This window comes from Notolepis coatsorum (genome assembly GCF_963971535.1).
Source record: "Notolepis coatsorum genome assembly, chromosome: 18".
NCBI classification, from domain to species: Eukaryota; Metazoa; Chordata; class Actinopteri; order Aulopiformes; family Paralepididae; genus Notolepis; species Notolepis coatsorum.
The window spans coordinates 55964672-55986058 of record NC_140182.1 but is presented as its reverse complement, the minus strand read 5'-3'; the positions used below and the strand labels follow the sequence as shown (position 1 = coordinate 55986058).

Sequence of the window (21387 nt, the reverse complement as noted above, 5' to 3'; positions counted from 1 at the left end):
GTGTTTTCAATTATTTGTTGTTGTGCAAAGATGCTTAGTACTGTTTACATTTGTGCAGGCCTTGAGAAGGATTTTGGTGTCAACGTTTTGTTTTGAAAAGAGAATGTTAGGTTTTGTGTATATAGTTTGATAAAGGTGTTTCGTGAAAAGGGAGGGCAGTTTCATGAAATGTGTTTTAGCAATTTTGAAATACTGTAATGATGGTTATGATGATGTGATACCATGGATGTGGTAATTCCATGTGCGAATAAATAAATGATGATGATGATGATGATGAATATGATGAAGATGATGATGGTGATAATGATGATGATGGTAATGATGGTGATGGGGGTGTCATGGTTATGATGATGATGGTGATGATTATAATGATGATGAACATGATGATGGTAATGGTGATGATGATCGTGGTGTGTCTGATAAACCAAATACCTGTAACTGATTACTGTATACAAATTATTCTGTGAAAGAGAGTGAGAGGTTCAGTAAATCTCTGTGAACCTGATGACTACCAGCTGGAAACACACTATTGTGTCAGCTGGAGAGAGAGAGAGAGAGAGAGAGAGAGAGAGAGAGAGAGAGAGAGAGAGAGAGAGAGAGAGAGAGAGAGAGAGAGAGAGAGAGAGAGAGAGAGAGAGAGAGAGAGAGAGAGAGAGAGAGATGTGGGGGGATGTTGGTGAGAGGGATGGGAAGGGAGAGAAAAGAAGGGAGCAAGAGAGGGTGGGAGGGAGGGAGAGAGAAAGTAAGACAGAAGGTAAAATAGAGAGGACAAGCTGAAACATCAGAGAAACAGAAGGGAGAGAGAGAGATGAGGCAGTAGCGTGTGGGACAGAGAGAATAGGACAGAAGGGAGAGAGAGATGAGGCAGTAGCGTGTGGGACAGAGAGAAATAGAGAATAGGACAGAGAATGAGAGACCAGTAGAGAGAGCACCATGAGAGAGGTACACTGTGCTGGAAGAGGTGACAGACTCCAAACAGCAACAGGAACAACTTACCTCACAAAGAGAGCTTTCACTCTCTGACACAGTATTGAGTGTTTGGTGGTGGAGTACTGTGGTCTTTACCCCTCTCTCTCTCTCCCTCCCTCTCTCTCGTTCTCTCTCTCTGTGTTACTGGCTTGTGGGTGTCTGAAAAAGCACCATGCTGCCCTGGAAGATGGTCATCATTGCTCTGTTCTACTGCTTTATCGACATGTGTACCACACAGTACCAGAACAAAGGTAAGGCTGTATGAACTGTCTCATTACAACTGTTTTGACATTTAAAATAAATTGCATGCAGTGTGGAATGGTACGGAGGAGAATTTTTCAGAATTGGAATCACTTTTATTAGCCATATACAGAACAGTAAGGTGTGTGTGTGTGTGTGTGTGTGTGTGTGTGTGTGTGTGTGTGTGTGTGTGTGTGTGTGTGTGTGTGTGTGTGTGTGTGTGTGTGTGTGTGTGTGTGTGTGTGTGTGTGTGTGTGTGTGTGTGTGTGTGTGTGTGTGTGTGTGTGTATATTGACAGCATGTCAGCATCCTGTTACTTCGTAGAGTTAAGCAATACAAAAAAATATTAAAACAGAATGAAACTAAAAACCACACCATAAAATTAAACCCATTTGATACGATGGTGATTGATTGATTGATTGATTGATGTATTTATTGAAGCAATAAAACAAGGATTGTACAATACAATACAAAGGATATTGATTATTTCTCATTCGAAAATACATGAAGTCATTAAGATCTTCTTCTGACAGACGTGTTTTATTCATGTCGATTTCCCTGTTATGACATATATACAGCCCAGTATGGTTCCAGTTACAACACGTCAACCTGGAGTTTTTCCACATACTATCCCTGTCAGGCCACAGCAGTGACTCTTGTACAATAAGCTTCACAGTCACACTGCCCGGACGAAACCTGTGTTTTGGCACATAGTCCAAGAGGTGGGAATACTGTAATATATGCCTATGACCCTGTCATTCCATATATGTCATTGGTAATTAAACGTATAGAACATTTTCCCGTCAACGTCATCTTGTAGGCAAGGACAATTTGTTTTATAAATAACTCTCTTTACTGTCTTTTACTATTATGTACTTTGCTACTATGTCTATACTACTACCTACTATTCTACTATGTCTATACTACTATCTACTATGTACTATGCTACTATGCCTATAATACAACCTACTGTACTATGCTAATATGGCCTTACTACTATGCACTCAGAGTGAAGCACTCAAATTTGGCACTGCTAGACGAACAATACCAGATGTGTAACCCTCCTGGTTGTACACAATTTTGCTTGGATAAAAAAGCAAAACGACTGAATGTAAATGTAAATGTAGGCAAAGATTTTTATCTTTATTTTAATTTAAGATTTTAATTTATTTTTTTACTTATTTTTATTTGAATAACAGGTGTACAGCAGATACATGACCCACATCACGCAGCAATTATCTCACCCTCTGGTCCCTTCCCCCACCCACGGCCAACAAAACTAAATAAAGACAGGACAATAATAAAATTAAAATAAACAATAATAAATAATAACAACAATGACAACAACAACATCATTGTTGTACAACAGACGGGCCTCTTATACGTCTGTTGTACAACTTATTCCACTAGGGAAACCCACCTCCAAAAAACACAACCGGGGACAGACACCCCAAGACCCCCGGCCCCTACCCCTCCCCCAACCAAACAGCAAAACCACCAATCGACACAGCCAGCGACAGCCTGTGGACAAATTCACATACCGTCACTAGCCATATCAATCAACAGCCCCCCTGCTCAATCGAGAAAACAGCGGAGACCAAAGGTCCCTCCAAGGTCAATCTCTCCAGCGGAAGAAGCTGGGATATCTGATCTTGAAACATCTCAAAAGTGGGCGAGAGTCATTTTTCCAAAACAGGAGAATACATTTCTTGGCAAAGTATGTTATAACAATCAGCAATCTATATTTTTTTGGATCCATCTGGATCTCAGGTAATTCATTTAGTAAGTAGGCACATGGAGACAAGTCAAATTCCGTTTCCAATACAGATTTTGTAAATGAGTGAATACAATTCCAGAATCGTTTTAGTTTTTCACAGTGCCAAAACATGTGTAGAAAGGTTCCTTCGTTAGTTTTACATCTAGGACAGTTTAATGAGTTATCGCTAGACATTTTATGCATTTTTTATTGGAGTTAGATACAATTTATAGATACATTTAAAATGAGCTTCTTTGATTTTGTTACTTGTAAATGGAAAGTGTATTCTATCACAAATATTTAGCCAGGTATTTTCATCAAATTTCATGGTTAGGTCTGTCTCCCAAATCCTCAACAAAGGCAAAAAAGATGAGTGACATTCTTTGGAGAAGATGTCATACAATTCACAAATGTTACCTTTAATTGTACAATACATTAGTATTTCTTCTATTTCATGTAATTCTAGTCTTAGTTTATTTTCTCTTCTAAGTGAATGTTTCGCATTTGTAAATATTTAAAGAAATCAGTATTTGGGATGGCATATTCTGTTCTTAAATCCATAAATGATTTTAACTGCATATTTGTGTGAAACAGGTCTTTGAATTGACTTATCCCCAACTGAGCCCATTTGAGTATATTAATTGATGTTATGTTTATCTAGATCAGGATGGTGATAGATAGGAGAGTATATGGAGGTACAATTGGTGATACCAAGTTTTAGTCCTTCCAAGCACATAGTGTGTTAAAAACAGTGAAACAATTACCTATGTTTCTTATCTTTTTAAATTGTTTTATAAATATGAGAGAGTCCAATGGTAATGGATCAACACATTTAGCTTCTAGCTGAAACCACTGTGAGTCCCGTCTTCCCAACGTCCATGACAGTACATTTCTTAATTGGGCTGACCAAAAATAATATTGGAGATTGGGGAGACCGAGACCTCCCATGGATTCCGGCTTCATAAGTGTCAATAACTTTATCCTAGGTATTTTGTTGCACCAAATACATTTTGAGATGGGTCTATTCATAGATTTTAAAAATTCTGTAGATAAGTAACATGGTAACATTTGAAAAAGGAAATTTAGTCTTGGAAGAACGTTCATTCTTATTACATGTATTCTTCCCAGCAGAGATAATGGGAGCGTGGACCATTTACACAAATCAGTTTTTATCTTTTCTATAAGAGGACAATAGTTTTCCCTGTACAAGTTCCCTAGTTCTGTGTCATACTAGCTCCCGCTCAGCGTCTATTGCATATATCTCGCTTCAGCGTATATACACTGAATAAATTTCAAAATGTACCTTTACATGCCAGCATTCATCTGGCCACACCCCCCATCCGCTTACCTACATAAGCAGGGATGGGACCACACACTCATCTCCTTCTCAAATTTCATCACAAGCTAAGTGCTGCTCACATGCCCACTTGATGTGGAGAAAAATATTTACTCTGAGGAAAGGAAGAACAAGGATACGTTGACATCATATCTTTATTTTCTCTCTCACTATTTTCGAGAAAATATGGCGATATTGTCTTCGTACTGGAGTGTCTGGAAGATGGTGATCATTCTAAAAACCTCCATCGGTTTTCGTATTGGGAGTTCACGCCGCTACATGTCTCCCAACTACAGTCCTCCTTGCTGCGGCTGGACGGGATGAAACCCTCCGACGGTGCAGCTGGACTGTAGTGACGCACCGACTGTTGTGAGAAGCGGTGGGTTCCAGGTTGGTGAGTAATGTTGCTTGCGAGCGCCGCTTGTCTGTTAGTGCTATGGGGGCTGGCTGACAATGTTTACGAAAACCGGCCCCAGATTAGGGTCTTTTGTTCAGCCTCTTAGGCAACGGCGGAGGACCTTGGTCTGAAGCCCATTACAGTTAACTAGTGGGCCACGACCAGTAACACTGGTGATCCCAGTGTTTTCTGGACGAGTGGATGTTTCTCTGTCACCGTGTAGGCCCCGTCTTTCATATACACATGAGAGTATACCCTCACGAGGAAATATGGGCATGGATGTTCGTTAGCGGAAGATCCGTGTTCAAGTCAGCTACAGCCCAGATGGGAATTGTGCTGGCTCCGTCGGATGTTGGTAAAATCACTGTTAAACTGTTAACATCTCGTTTCTCTTCTCTCTTAAACAGTGAGGAGGGTTTCAGAATGGCGGCATGTCTAAGTGTGGCTTGTTATATCATTGTGTACAGGTTCAGGTGATAGCTGATTAGCTTGCGTGCTAGTTGTGGCCTACTGTTAGCCAGTCAGCTGTTAACTGCGGCGTTAGCCTGTTGTGTCACTAGGCTAGGAAACGTTAGCTTGCGTGCTAGTTGTGGCCTACCTAGGCTAGGAAACGTTAGCTTGCTGCTATCGGCCGAGAGCGGCCGTTAGCTTAATGCTACACTGTTGAACGTGCTGTGACTATAACATGTTTTAAACACTCTTGACTACGACGTCATCTTTGACAGAGGATGTTCGTCGAACCTGCCCTGAGCCAGGCCGGCGAGGACTGCGTCAACAAGGAGCACCGTAGCGGCAGGTTGGAGCAGCGAGCTGCCCGTGTCGTCAAACACAGGAGGCTGTGTTTACTTCGGTGCCATGTTAGAGACTGCACTTCGCTTGATCTGCGCTCCGGGTAGGCAAGGTCTTGACCAGACCGCCTGTTACTGTTCCGCAACTGTTCCTACTTCCGGGGTAGGCCTGATTGGCCCCGACAGGCACGTGACCCGCGCGGCCACGCCCCGCGGCAGCCCCAAGGCGCGCGGCAACGAGGCTGCTGTTTCCGCCTTCCATTAGGAAGGAGTTCGCGGCGCCTTTCATAATAATATCATCAGTCATCTCTAATAATATTAATCACTGTTCAATGTACTAATATACAATACGGCTCACTTTTCCCACTTCAATGACAGAGCCGCTGTTTAATAATATTGTCGCGGCGGAGCTCCGTTGCGGCAGCATTATGTAGCAGTAATTCCCCCTTTTTTAACATCGACAAGCTAGTTCAATTGGTAAGGCTGCTTGGCTGGTGATCCTATGGTCCTAAGTTTGATTCCCGTAAGTTTTTTTTTTTTTTTTTTTTTTTAACGTGCATTGCACTCTATAGCGTATTGTATATGGTATATTGTATGGTACAATTTACAGTAAGGTGTATGCGTTGCAGTGGAACCCATACAATATACAATATACAATACGCTATAGAGTGCAATGCACATTAAAAAAATTTAAATAAAAAGGTACAGGAATCGAACTTAGGACCACCATTAATATTATTAGAGATGACTGATGATATTATTATGAAAGGCGCCGCAAACTCCTTCCTAATGGAAGGCGGAAACAGCAGCCTCGTTGCCGCGAGCCTTGGGGCTGCCGTGGGGCGTGGCCGTGCGGGTCACGTGCCTGTCGGGGCCAATCAGGCCTACCCCGGAAGTAGGAACAGTTGCGGAACAGTAACAGGCGACCAGACCTTGAACACTTCTTCTTTCTTTCCCTTCTAAATGTTTTGTAAATAACGATGTTTTCCAAAACGTGTGTTGCTGCACTACATTTAGGATACGACGCGAATTATGTGTGAATTGTCTTGGCACTGGTATTTAGCTTCTCCATGCAAATCGGGTTGTTTATTACAGATGTGAAAATGATCTGGTTTGTTGTGTTGAGAAACGTCATGTGTGTTCTTGTACCGTGCACTCACAACTAAGGGGGTTAAACTAACCTATAAAGCTATGCTTAGTGACATATGAGTAAAGAATGATTCTTTCTCAGCTTGTAATGACAATGAACAGTGTGTTCACATATTAACAGGTTTACCTGTTTAACTGGCCGTATTAAGGGTAAAGTAGGAGGGTTGTGTTTCCCCCCGGTTCCCTGGGGACTTCTTCATCCTCCTCTCAGACATGTTGTTACACTATATTGTGTCACTGTGTGGTAGGGATACGATGTAACCCTTAGCTTAGTTGTTTGGGGTTGTGCTAACCGCTTGAGAAACTTTATTTTCCTAAAGAAAAGATTGTTTGGTCGCTTTTTCGTGTGTGCTTAGCAAGGCCTGTGGCCGATACTAATCGAGAATTGTGTATTCTCTCATTATGAAAAACGGCGTTCCTCTGTAGTGTGTTTTTGCCATTTTTTGTAGGTGATAAAGGGTTGTGTGTGTCGTGTGACCTACAACTGGGTTGGGCTGGCCACAGAAGCACATGTGTAAGTCTGATACCGGGGCTCTTGAGAGGGCCCTCTCTATTCTGTGTTTTTTCCTTAGTAAAAATCAGATAGCAGGTTGGCACATGCGCTGTGTGAAGCTGTTAGACGCTTCATGGAGCTGACTATGACTGCGTCATACTCTTTTTTGTCATTACATCGTATCATGGGTGTGGGGTTGTAAAGGGGTGAACTGGTAACCTTTTCTCCCCCTTTTTTCTGTTGGTCAGGGGTAAACCCACCTGTCCTTCAAGGTTCCTGTCACGTTGCGGTTCGGCACGTTACAGGGTGAGGGGGGGGGGGGGGGGGGGAGTTTCCTGGTCCCACGCCCTGGAATATTGGGCATGTGCACCGCAGAAATTCCCCCGCCATAGAGTACGTCACTGTACGCGTCTCTGTTGGTAGGACTTCCGTGTGCTGTTCAGGTCCATATGTGGATCTGTTTCGGGGGGTGGTCAGGGCTCCTCCTCACGAAGCTCCTATTCGGGCCTTCTGTGAGTTGGGACTCTCCTTCCATGTGAGGGAGTACAGAGCCTCCTCCTCAGATTGTCAAGGTGAGTGGAACCTCAAGAAGGAGTCCTACTCTATTCGATTCAATTCGATTATTGAGTGTGTATGGGTTCAGTGCCTCCTCCCCGGAGAGCCCTAAAACCAAACTTTTACATGGCTCAAGGTGCAATATATTCTTTTCAATCTGTACAGCTCGCGTGGGAAGTCTCTCTGGGGATTTCCGTCTCCTCCCTATGGCTGTGTAGACTGGGATACATACTGTTGGTGCTTCCTTCTTTTCTATTAAGAAGAGTTGGAGTTAGGAAGCATCACACCCCTCTTGTCGTTCCCCTGGGCACCTTGGGGATTCAATGACAGGTCTACATAGCCTGTTCATTGATGTGGTTGTGTCCCGACGCACGTATAGTGCTAGCTCGTGGTTAGGGCACGGGACTGGTTCTGGTCACGCTGGTCCGGATCAGTTAAACCCGTTGTCCGCCGGGGATGCAGATCTGCTGTTCTGGTACCCTGAGGGACTTGGGCTTTTTCAGGGGGAAAATGCCAGGTCGGTCCGGGTGTCACAGGGTTAAGCGCTATGGAGACCCTGGTTGGGTACATTTTGTACTCTGCACTGTCGTAATGGCTTACGGCCATGCCAACCTGTACACGCTCGATCTCGTCAGATCTCGGCCGCTACGCAGGTTGGTCCTGGTTAGTACTTGGTTGGGAGACCGCCTGGGAATACCAAGTACGGTGTGCTTGGGGCTGGTTCTCCATTCTTTTCGCTCCGCTCTCACGCATGGCGGAGGGGCCTCTTGGGGTGGTCTTTGACCTCCTCTGGTGACCCTGTGCTTCCCGTATCGCCGGGCCCGGTCCGAAGTAATGTTTCGTCGACCCGTAGGCCTGGGTTAACCCTTTTTTGAAAACTGAAACACTTGTACTGCGGTATAGCCGGTGTATACCCGCAGGTGAGTTTTGGAGTTTTTTCTTGAGGGGTTATAGGAACAACCACCGCATTGGGTAACACCAAGGTGGTTGATTCCCTGGTGTGTTGGAGCAGTGTCAACTCCCGGGTTACCCGGTTGAGGGTGCCCCTGCACGTTCATGACGTCTGCCAATCGTGTCAGCCTTCTCTGCCTCAACCCCTCTGGGTGGGTTTTTTTTAAATGGAGGCCTGGTCATGCAACAACGCCAGCATACGCCCCTTCCGCCGGGGCGGCTGTTTTCAGCTGACTCCTTTGGCGCCTGTCTCGTCCGCAGTGCTCCAGGCTCAGGTTACAGCCTGTTGCCTGGTTTTCCCCGGTGCGCTGCCTGCTTCCGTTGGTTAACCTTTTTGTGTGCTTACGGCCATGCTGACTGCCTGTTTTGCAGGGTCAGTGTGCCAGGCGGTGTGCTATTGGGGGGAAAGGGCCCGCTCTTGGAGAAGAGGGGCCTTATCCGAATACGCTGGCGATGTGGGGGGCGGTATCACTAAGTGACCGCCTGGTGGGGTCTTGATGCCTGGCGTCATTGACCTCTCCGAGCCCCCGTTTTCCAGGGGATCCAGTCCCTTCGGTGGGTCTGGGTCTTCCTTCGCGCTCCGCTACTACGGCCTTGCCACGGGGTTGGGTTTGCCCTTGACCCCGTGATTCTGGGGGCAGTAACGAGGTTGTTCCCTCCGTTCGTTCCCGGGTGGCATGCGGGTTGTGCGTGTGTGTAGTCGTGGGGTCAGGCCACGGTCTGCTCACCCTGTGCGTTGAGTTGCTTGAGTGCCTCTTCGCACGGTCGGGTCCGTCGCCCTCCCGGGAAACCTCCAATAGGGGGGGTGCCCTCCATTAGGGGGGGTCGGGGGGGCTCGGTCCTCCCTGATCTGATGGTTGTGGGGGGCCTCAGCGGGGTTAATTTGTCGAGCTTCTAGCTCCCGCTCAGCTCCTGTTATGCAATAGACGCTGAGCGGGAGCTAGTATGACACAGAACGTTAGGTTATGTATATAACCAAGTTCTGTTAATACTAGTGACGCTCAGCGTCTAGACGCCGCTGCGGCCCTTGATTTTTCATTGTGGTGAAATTTGTTGGGAAGGAGATGAGTGTGTGGTCCCATCCCTGCTTATGTAGGTAAGCGGATGGGGGGTGTGGCCAGATGAATGCTGGCATGTAAAGGTACATTTTGAAATGTATTCAGTGTATATACGCTGAAGCGAGATATATGCAATAGACGCTGAGCGTCACTAGTATTAACAGAACTTGGTTATATACATAACCTAACGTTGCGGTGTAATGTTTATTCCCAAATATTTAAACCCTTCTGGAGACCAATTAAAAGGATATGTTTTATACATTGTTTCTGTTGGGGTCATGTGCAGGAGACAAGCATTTGATTTATTGAAGTTTAACTTAAATCCAGAGTATTTTCCAAATTGCTCTATTTCGTTATCTAAGTATGATAAGGACTGTTCTGGGTCTTTTATGTATCAAATAATGTCATCTGCGTATAAGGATATTTTATGTTCCTCATTATTCATTTTCAGTCCTTTAATGTTAATATTGTCTCGTACACATGACGCCAATAATTCAATCACCATTCACCAGAGTGAACTTGACAGTGGGCATCCTTGTCTTGTCCCTCTTGTTAGTGCAAAAAAGTCAGAGGAAGCTCCATTGGTTTTTTTTTGATCCACTTTTTCTCCCATTTTCTATATTTTTCTCCCATCCCAATTTCGTATCATCCAATTCAACCCTCCCCTGTCACGAACGCTGTTTCTTGCCTCCCACAAGCCGGCTGCAATGTGGACTAAGTCATACATAGCACAAGTCCCCTCCGGTACTTGAGGTAACAGCAGTCGCATCTTTTCACCTGCGCAGCTCGACCTCTCAGTGTCGAGGAGTGACGCGTGGGAGGCTCACGCTGCCCCCGACACTTCCTGATTCTACTGCGCAGGCGCACCAACCGACTTGTAGGAGTCGCTTGTTCACAACGTTCGATCCCCACCCTTCAGTTTTTCCCTCCCCGTAATACGGCCAATGTGTATTACTGCGGACGACCAGCCAAACTGAAAAACAATGTGGAGAGCTGGATTCGAACACGCGAATCCTAGCGTCTCCACACTGGTGGCGAGTGCCTTAGACCACTACACCACCTAGCCGCCCAGGAAGCTCCATTGGTAATGACAGCTGCTTTAGGATTTTTATAGATTGCTTTAATCCAAGCGATAAAATTCTGTCCCATATTAAGCTTGTCAAGTATAGAAAAAAGAAAGTTCCATTCAACCCTATCGAAGGCCTTCTCTGCGTCCAGTGATAGGAGCAGAGAAGGGCTCCGACTGGTGTCCAAATTATTTATTACATTCAAAAGTCTCCTTATATTGTCAGCAGAATATCTCCCTTTTATGAAACCTGATTGGTCTGGATTAATCAATTTAGGCAAAATATCTTCTAGTCTTTTTGTGAATAATTTGGTTATAATCTTGTAATCGTGATCTAAAAGACTAATAGGTCTATATGATGAACAATTTAAAGGATCTTTGCCACTTTTGTGCAATACTGTGATATGTGGGTTCATTGATTGAGGGAGTATTCTGTTATGACAGAAATTATACATCATTGCCATAAAAATGGGATGAAGTTCAGTCCAAAATTCTTTGTAAAATTCAGCAGAAAAACCATCTGGTCCTGGGCTTTTATTTATGGGTATTAACTTAATTGTGGCCATAACCTCTTCTTTTGTAAATGATGAGTTAAGGTATTGCTGGTCTAATTCAGATAATTTTGATAATTATTTATTTTGTAAGTACTGGTCCAATTGTTCTTGTGAATGAGAACTTTGAGATTTGTAAAGTGTATTTTAGAATTCAAATAAAGCTTGATTAATCTATTTTGGTTGATATGTTATATTATCATTGAGATTAATTGCTTTAATAGTTCTTTCAGTTTGTTCTTTCTTTAATTGATGGGCCAGTAATTTACTTGGTTTATTGCCAAATTCGTAATGCTTTTGTCTAACGTAATTCATTTTAGTTGTAATTTCATTTGAAATATTAAGGTTTAATTTGGCGCTGGCCACAAATAATTGTCTCCAATTGTCCTCTGTAGACGCTGTCTTATGAAGTGCTTCACATCTTATTACTTCTCTCTCAAGTTCTTGTGCTTGTGCTCTTTTTACTCGCTTTTTAAATGAACCATATGAAATGATTAGTCCTCTTAAAGTGGCTTTTGCAGCCTCCCAGATAATGTTAGGGTCAATGAGGGGGTCATTATTTTCCTTTATGTAGTTTGTAATCCATGTTTGCGTTTTTAATTTAAATTCTTCATCTTGGAGTAATGAATTATCAAATTTCCAATGTTTGGTGAACGAGTTGTTCCTATTAAACTGAATAGTCAGGCATATTCTGGCATGATCTGATCAAATTATTGGACTAATTTCACAATCCTTTATCATGTGTATATATTTTGAGTAAATAAAGGCATAATCTATTCTACTATACGAGTTGTGTACATTTGAGAAGAAGCTGTAGTCTTTAATGCCTTGATGTAATTCACACCTGACATCAATTAGGCCACTTTCTGCACATAACCCTTGAAGAACTTTTGAGGATTTGGAGCTATGGTTAGTCTGATTAGATTTGTCCAATGCTGTCATTGTCAGGTTAAAATCTCCCGCCATCACTCCAAAACCTTTACAGTTTTCATTGAACAGCAACACCATGTCAGACATACATGTGGGTTTGTCTGCATTGGGGGCATAAACGTTCAAAAAAGTTATGGATGTTCCCCAAATGCAGCCTGAAACCAAGACAAACCATCCATTTGGGTCTGTAATTGTTTTTTTTTTACTGTAAATGGTATTGTTTTGTTAATCAAAAATTCAAAATAGCCGTTCCTCTGCTATAACTTTTATATGATGAGAAATAGACCTGACCTACCCATTCTCTTTTTAACTTTGCATGTTCAGTATCTGACAAATATGTTTCTTGTAAAAAACATCTACTTTTTTTTGAAGGGATAAAAATGTTTTCCTTTTAATAGGATTTCCCAAGCCTTTAATGTTCCACGAATTTATTATTATATCTGACATGGTAGTTGGTGTGATCTTTGATAATTATCTGTGACTGTATACATTTGCCTCAAAAATATTGTTGTTGCTTTTATTAACATAACCAAAAAACATAAACATATAATACAAAACATACATAGAATACACATACATAGAATAAAAAACATACATGAAATACATCAACCCACCCCAGCCATTGTTTTCTGAACCACGACATTTACCCCCTTATTCCTAGTAGGCCATAGAGAAACAATAATGGAAAAAACAAAATTACTGAAAAAGAATTAAATCTTTCTTATATTGGCCCCTGGAGCTCTTGTCTTCAGTGTAATCACTTCCCTTTTATTTATTTTTACACCCCCTCCCCTCTTCACTTCCCCCTATGTTGTTAAATATTAGTTGGTCACCTAATATTACTGAATGGGGAGGGAAGTTGCTTATTGGGCAGACTTTTTTTTTTTTATTTATTTTACTACTGAGAGTTCTCCACTCCACATACTTTTTAACATTCAGTCATTGTGACCTTCTAATGTTTGAGAGAAAAATAAATACATATTAAATTCGTGCCATTCCTTGAACCCCCCTCCCTTCTTTTAGTCATGGTATTGTCCATATGACGTCACACGTTGTTGCAGGAAGTACCGCTGCCAGTAAATACACGTTGAGAAGAAAAGAAAGAAAAGAAAGAAAACAACCGATCATGACTGTATTGGCAAATCAATACCCCTTCCTCTGGGGTTTCAAAGTCAAATGATTTGTCCATATTATAACAGTCATAATGAGGGGGTGCAAACAAAAAGAACAAAAAAAAAATACGTAAATGTCATCTTCTTACCTCCACCCTGGATAATGGTTTACGTAGGCAAAGATTTTGAGTTGAAATCATACAGTAGAATTAGCTCTCAAAACCTGAAATGGGTATGTCAATTAGTGTCGTCTCGCATGTAAGCTGGGTCAGGATCTGTTTAACCCTTGCTCACCTGGTTAGACTATTATTACACTATGCGTTTTTTCCGTGGGAGAGACTTCAGGACATTCTGAGTAAAAGCACCTGACTATAGGCAAGGACAACCCAACGCACAGGGACAGGTTTTCATCCAGAAGCCAAAAGGTCATCACTGTTTCAAACAGTAGAAGGGTCTATATGCTGTAGGCGGGATACTGGTTCTCGCCCCATCCGGGGCCCCCAGTGGTCCTTGAGGGAGTTCCAGGGGTTCCTGCACTGGCTCCCCATCGCCGCACGAATCCGCTTCAAAGTCCTTGACCTGGCATATCGTGCAGCGAAGGGACCGGCTCCCACCTACCTCAGGTCAATGGTCTCTAACTACACACCCTCAAGACCCCTCCGCTTTATATCTTCTGGCCGCCTCAGACCCGCCCATCTGAGCTCCGGGAGGGTCATCAAAGAGAAGCCGCCTATTCTCGGTACTCACTCCACAATGGTGAGACAAACTTCCCACCACAGTTAGGGCAGCCGAAATCCACCCAATCTTTCGCCGTCGACTAAAAACACACTTCTTCAATCAATATCTAAAATGAAAAGGAAAATAAGAAAAAAACACTAACTTTCTTCTTCTCTGTCTTCTACTAGCATGCACTCTTCCTACTATACTAATATGTCTTTACTACTATGCACTTAACGCTGTTTTATGAACACTGTTACTCAGCTAAAACTTCAGAACTTGTAAGACAAATTACAAAATGTAAATGTTCAAATAGATTTGAGTCTCTCTCTCTCTCTCTCTCTCTCTCTCTCTCTCTCTCTCTCTCTCTCTCTCTCTCTCTCTGAACTGTCTTGGAGCGTATACTTTATCAGTCCTGTTGTATTTCACACTGAGCCAAGCGATGAGGTGATCTCATTTCCTATTTCATTTCTCTGTTGAAGTTTAGGGAAAAGCCAAATTAGAGGGAACAAGGACAAGAAATTCCTGTAAATGGAAAGAATGATCTCATAACGTTCCACTGTTAACTCAGTAGAGCTCCACTGATAGCTGCTCAATGATGCACCAACACTTGTATAAATGCACATCCCGTCAGGTCGGGAAATGTAAAATTTTAGAGGCCAATAATCTGTTAACCTGTTAAGCCCTAACCCTATTTTCTGAAAATCCGCCTAAAAATACATACCTAAGTAAATGGACGATTTTTCCACTTCTACAAGCCCATTTGCATGTTCTTGGTATCATGGTACATGGTGCATTGAAGAACCGCGAATGAAATCTACTGTATGTACAGTAACTGTACATACAGTCGATTTAATTCATGGTTCTTCAATGCACGCCTGGAGATACTAAATCCAAATTGAACTCTGCCAGTTGAAAAAGGAGATTTGGCCCGATCCATAGATGTGCAAGTTGGCTATAATAAGGTCATTTATAGGCCTGGCATTCTATAAGTTCCATTCTTATAATGGATATGGCTCCGCCATTTTGGAATGGATTGCGACAGGGATTGTTGCTAAATGTTCACAGAAGGTAGACACACTAACTGCGCTCCAATCTATGCCAATAACATTCCGTTTTGTGATAGAGCATCCCGAGAAATAAGAGAAATAAAAAAATTATTATAGAGAAGTCATTTGCTTGCAGGAAGGTGGGAAAGGTAGTTTTGCAAAATTTCATTGAGAGCTGGATGCCCTCTCCTCATATGACTACAACTGGCTAATTCAAAATGGCAGATATTCGCTAAATTATTAAGACATTCCATAAACAAATCTCACTAATAACACTTTAACCTATTGGTAAACAAACGTATTGCTGAAAATATACACTATGACTGCTATTGTGACATGGTTAGGGTCTTTACTCTTGGATACTGTTACAGTTTGGTAGGTGTGTTGGACCCAGGTGCAGTGCAGAACAGAGAAGACGGGATGCAGGTGTAGGTTTTCAAACAAAGGGATACTCTTTTATTTGAGTAGATGAACGAACGCGCATATGAGTATGAATAAACACAAGGGGAGAAATCTCCGTCTCCAAAACATGTTAAATAATAACACAAAAATTAAACTAAACAATAAACAGGGGGAAATAAAGGGGAGAAAGCAATGTCTCCTAAACGGAATAATCGATGTGATAATCACGCAAGATACACTTTCAATAACGAATTTCATTTTCAAGATTCAAGAGTTTTATTTGTCACATACATACCAGGGCATACAGTGAAATGTGGGTGGCCATGCCCGCTTTGATTGTGCAATAATACTAATAATAAAATAGACATAAAAAACAGATAATAAAAAGACATAAAATGGGCATGATAAAATAGACATGCTAAAGTCCTGAGATAGTGCAATACAATGTTAGCTACGGATTTAAGGCACTGGGTCCTATGTACACTACTATACAATATACAGTTTTTACTCTATATATCCTTATGCTATACTTGCTATATCTAAACTATACTATACAAGAACCACATCGGTTCTTTCCTTAAAGTGACCTTTATTTTCCTTGTTCCTTTAAAGTGTCCTTTTCATGTGTACTTGTGTGTGGAGAGTTCAGTGTTCAGTGTTCTGATGGCCTGCACGGCAACCAAAATGACAATACAACTAAGAGCACATAGCGAACATAGCCTACTTATCCTCTGTGGCGAGGAGCGATAAGGCTTACACAGGTAGGTATTACTCACGGATAGTTTGGTGATCGACTCACGGTGTCAGTAGTGACACGGAAGAGCATATAAAGCCACTTTAACTAGACACACCAGGTGCCAATGATTGCAGTTAGGGCAGAGAGACAGGTCAAATACCACCAGGTAATGCTAGGGCTTTGCTCCCTGAGGAGAGCAAAACCCCAAACGTTACAGATACATTTGAAAGAAAACGCTACTTAATGTCATACAGTCTGGAGAGATTGATTTAGCGGCATCTTTCACGACAGCCAAGGTCACCTTACAGATCATTAAAAAAAACAGCTAGGAAGTCTAGGTCAAAAACAAAACAAACAACAGGAAGTATAAAACAGTGAAGTTAAAATAACAAAACAAACAAACAGCAGGGGGTATGGAACAGTGACACAGGTTATAGTGAATATGCGAGTTTAAACAGTTTTCAGTTGTGATTTGAATGATGATAGGGAGTCAGACTGTCGAACATGTGGGGGCAGGGAGTTCCAGAGTCTGGGAGCCGAGCAGCTGAAAGCTCTGGCACCCATGGTACTGAGGCGTGAGCTGGGGATGGATAGGAGTCCAGTAGAGGATGAGTGGTGGGTGCGGGAGGGGGTGTATTCCTGGAGGAGGTCAGTGATGTAGATGGGGGCTAGAATGTGGAGGGCTTTAAAGGTGAGTAGGAGGTTTTTGAAGTCGATCCGGTAGTGCACAGGGAGCCAGTGTTAACTCTTTGAGCAACACAAGCTTTCCCGATCTGCACTGGCTGGCGCCAGCTTTTCTTGACCATTTTCACAATATTTCACGATCTTTGCGGAGCTATTGTATATTCTATAATATATTATAGCTACGGAGACAATAGTATGGCTCATTTGACAGACACTATTTCTAGTCCAACATGTAAAAAATAGTTTGTTTCTGCATACCTTCGTTCGTTCACATTTCCAAGCTAAAGTTCACATTTCCAAGCTAAACATTGCCCCGTTTCACTCAAATCCAGGCTGGTTTCCTAGATTGTGAGATAAAGTGTGTTTTGTGCAGCATATGCGCAAATCTCGCGGCTGCTCGCTTGACACCTATATTATTGCCAGGTCAAAGGTAAACACGATCTTGTTTCTTCACAAAGCCGGGGGGGGGGGGGGGGTCATGTATCCAACGCTGCGTGCATACAAACGCATATTTTATGATGGAGTTTCGGTAAAGTACGCGTAAAACAGACGTTGCCTTTGGTTTAGAGCTACTCCATTTCTCACTTCGAGTTCAAACGTGTCTTGAATCAGATCTATCTATCTATCTATCTATCTATCTATCTATCTATCTATCTATCTATCTATCTATCTATCTATCTATCTATCTATCTATCTATCTATCTATCTATCTATCTATCTATCTATCTATCTATCTATCTATCTATCTATCTATCTATCTATCTATCTATCTATCTATCTATCTATCTATCTATCTATCTATCTATCTATCTATCTATCTATCTATCTATCTATCTATCTATCTATCTATCTATCTATCTATCTATCTATCTATCTATCTATCTATCTATCTATCTATCTATCTATCTATCTATCTATCTATCTATCTATCTATCTATCTATCTATCTATCTATCTATCTATCTATCTATCTATCTATCTATCTATCTATCTATCTATCTATCTATCTATCTATCTATCTATCTATCTATCTATCTATCTATCTATCTATCTATCTATCTATCTATCTATCTATCTATCTATCTATCTATCTATCTATCTATCTATCTATCTATCTATCTATCTATCTATCTATCTATCTATCTATCTATCTATCTATCTATCTATCTATCTATCTATCTATCTATCTATCTATCTATCTATCTATCTATCTATCTATCTATCTATCTATCTATCTATCTATCTATCTATCTATCTATCTATCTATCTATCTATCTATCTATCTATCTATCTATCTATCTATCTATCTATCTATCTATCTATCTATCTATCTATCTATCTATCTATCTATCTATCTATCTATCTATGTGCGGTAGAGTAGTGAGCCACCAGCACAAGAGTTTAAAAGCATTTACTTAAAACGGTTACCTAATTCATCTGTTTGTATTTGCCACAGAATATTGTAGACATAGAGCCAGTAGTATGTCAATTGATGTTATTCCATTTGATCTGTACACAATTGGCCACAAACAGTGGCAACACTACATCTGCTCAGCTGTAAATCTATATCTCTATTATGCAGCAAAAATAAAAACACAGTTTCCCTTGGAAAGGGGTCTGTTGATATTTAGGAGTTGGTTCAGTTTGTTCAGGGTGAAGAGAGACACGTGATGATGTGACATTGAAATATAAATTGTATGTACATCTGCTCTGCTCCTTCTGAGCCACATGTCCAACAGCTGGAGGCAGAATGACTGCTCAGATAGACAAGGACAGCTTTACGTGGTACTGTTCTCTCTCTCTCTGCTATTCATAAGCCAAAACATATAAAGATCAAAACCAGTTGTTCCCAACAGGATGACCCCCCCCCCTGACCCACCCACCCATATAATAATACCACTGAACTCATTATTTGCTCACCTGGTTATCCCATGTACTCCACATATCTCAGCACAGCAGCACCTTATATTCATGAAAGCCTATATACTGTGAATTTGATCTGAATATACATATCGATAGCATCATAATATATTCTTATATTATTCTATATTACTCATCTATATGTTTATACAATTATATATACTGTCAGTATACATATGAATACACATATCCAAACCTTGGCACATACTGACTGGTTCCATCTAACCCAACGACACAGTACAACCCATTTATGATTATAATCCACTCTTGCATATATTTTGCCTGGATATATATATTTTTTCTTTTTTTACCTACTTTTTCTCCTCGTTTTTCTGTGTTTTTTCTCCCATCCCAATTTCCTCTTGTGCCAATTCTCCCTCCCCTGTCCTGATCGTTGCTCGCATGTGCCCCCCACTGGCCGGTCGTAGGGAGGGTAGAAGCCCATCACATGTCCCCTCCGATACATGTGGAGGCAGCCAGCCACTTCTTTTCACCTGCCAGCGCGGACTCTCATTGGCGAGGTGTAACGTGTGGGAGGCTCACACTGCCCCTGCCATCTCCTGACTTTACTGTGCAGGCGCCCTGACCGACCTATAGGAGTCACTGTTTACAACGACCAGATTACCACCCATCGACTTCCCTCCCGCTGACTCTGCGAATTGAGTCAGTATGACGGCCGGCCCAAGCCGGAGGCAACGCTGACAGCCGGATTCGAGACCGGTGTCTCTTGCGTTGGTGACAAGCGCAATGTCCGCTGCGCCACCCAGCCGCCATGGATATATATATATATTTTTAAATGTTTGTTAACTTGTTTACTCTTACTATTCTATTTATTGCATAGTAGCACCCTTATGGAGTTGGCAACAAGTGTTCCACTGCACATTGTATTTGTGTAACAGTTGTGACATCGTCACCTTAAACTTTGTCTTTTGAGGGTGAGAGTGAGTTTAACCCATAGCACCGCTACTCGCCCCAATCACTTCACAACATCTGAAGGCCATCGTGACTGCGCTTCGCGGTACCATCCGTTACACTTGTACGATGGAGTATGTGATAAATCAATGTCAACTTGAGTTCTTAGTAGCATGCAAGTATACAAATCTCACGTCTTACATGGAATAATCTGCAATGCAAACAGTACCTCAGGGGAACAGGAAAGGAGAACAGAATAGAACAGAACATTTGATCCTCAGGGCAGTGGGCAGCCACAGAGAGGCGCCCCATGGGAACAGCAAGCTCCAGTTGTAATGCCAGTGCCTTGGTAGAGGGCTAAGGCAAGAGTGTAGCTACTGTATCATACATGTATTTTGTTGTGGGAGGAAACCCATGGAAACCAGGGGTGTGGCAAGAGGTTCTGGGTCCTGTGCACATGATGTGTCATTGGGCCCCCTTACCCTCCCCATCCGTAACTCATATGCACACACCACCAATCTAACAACACATTCACAGTGGAAATAAGGGCACCACTGTTATTCCCACACCAAAAATAGCAGAGTGTAAAACATTCATAAATTCCAGCCTGCACTGGAAAACCCACATGTTTTTACTTACAAGACTACCTTTAAAACAAACCTCTTAGTGAAGATCCTTTGAGGGCCCTTTGAGTTGTCTCATGCCCCCCCCCCACACACACACACATACACACACACTTCTACCCCTGATGCAAACTCCACGCAGAACCTTGTCTGGTTCAAACCCAGGGATGTCTTGCTGTGAGGCACCAGTAGAGTGGAGTGGAGTGAAACTTGTGCATAGTATTGTCTCACACCAGATGCTATAATTCCTCGGTGTCTCACAAACACGTGGTGCTATAGTAATCGGTCCCATTATATCCTTCAACCACGGTCCTTGATGACGGCTAAATGCTGATTTTGTTGAAAGTTCCTTTTCAGCGTCAGTGTCAGCTACTGTACTGGGATCAGATGTGAGTATTAACCATGTGCACCTGCCTCCAATATGAAAGGTGGCCACGGTCCAACTAGGATCTGCAACAGGAAACTGATATTCCATAAAAGAATGGAAAGCATATTACAGAGGTATTCATAACTGCCTGCAAGGCTATTTTCAACTGGATTTCTTCTTCTTCTTCTTCTTCTTCTTCTTCTTCTTCTTCTTCTTCTTCTTCTTCTTCTTCTTCTTCTTCTTCTTCTTCTTCTTCTTCTTCTTCTTCTTCTTCTTCTTCTTCTTCTTCTTCTTCTTCTTCTTCTTCTTCTTCTTCTTCTTCTTCTTCTTCTTCTTCTTCTTCTTCTTCTTCTTCTTCTTCTTCTTCTTCTTCTTCTTCTTCTTCTTCTTCTTCTTCTTCTTCTTCTTCTTCTTCTTCTTTTTAGTGTATACAGTCCATTTACCATTGTATCTTCCACGTAGAGAGCCCTTGGCCATTTTGGCTTGCAAAAAATGGAAAGCATAATATTGAGGTTAGCCAAAGGTTGGATTATAGAAGTGCAAATAGCTCTCTCATTCTACCATATCTGTGTGAGTCAGAACATTCCCTCAACCAGTTGTGCCGTGAGATGTTTTGATGTAAAATGT

At 42.1% G+C, this 21387-nt stretch overlaps 1 protein-coding gene across 1 annotated transcript in view; it reads left to right on the top strand.

Moving 5' to 3' along the window:
* Positions 1 to 843: 843 nt before the first annotated feature.
* The window catches only part of LOC311244753 (protein FAM180A-like), a 45417-nt gene continuing 24873 nt past the window's right edge, over positions 844 to 21387 (top strand). Inside the window, exon 1 of the mRNA XM_084334433.1 lies at positions 844 to 1220. Coding sequence (XP_084190559.1) covers positions 1142 to 1220 — 79 coding nt within the window. The 5' untranslated portion in view covers positions 844 to 1141. The remainder of the gene's footprint in view (positions 1221 to 21387) is intronic.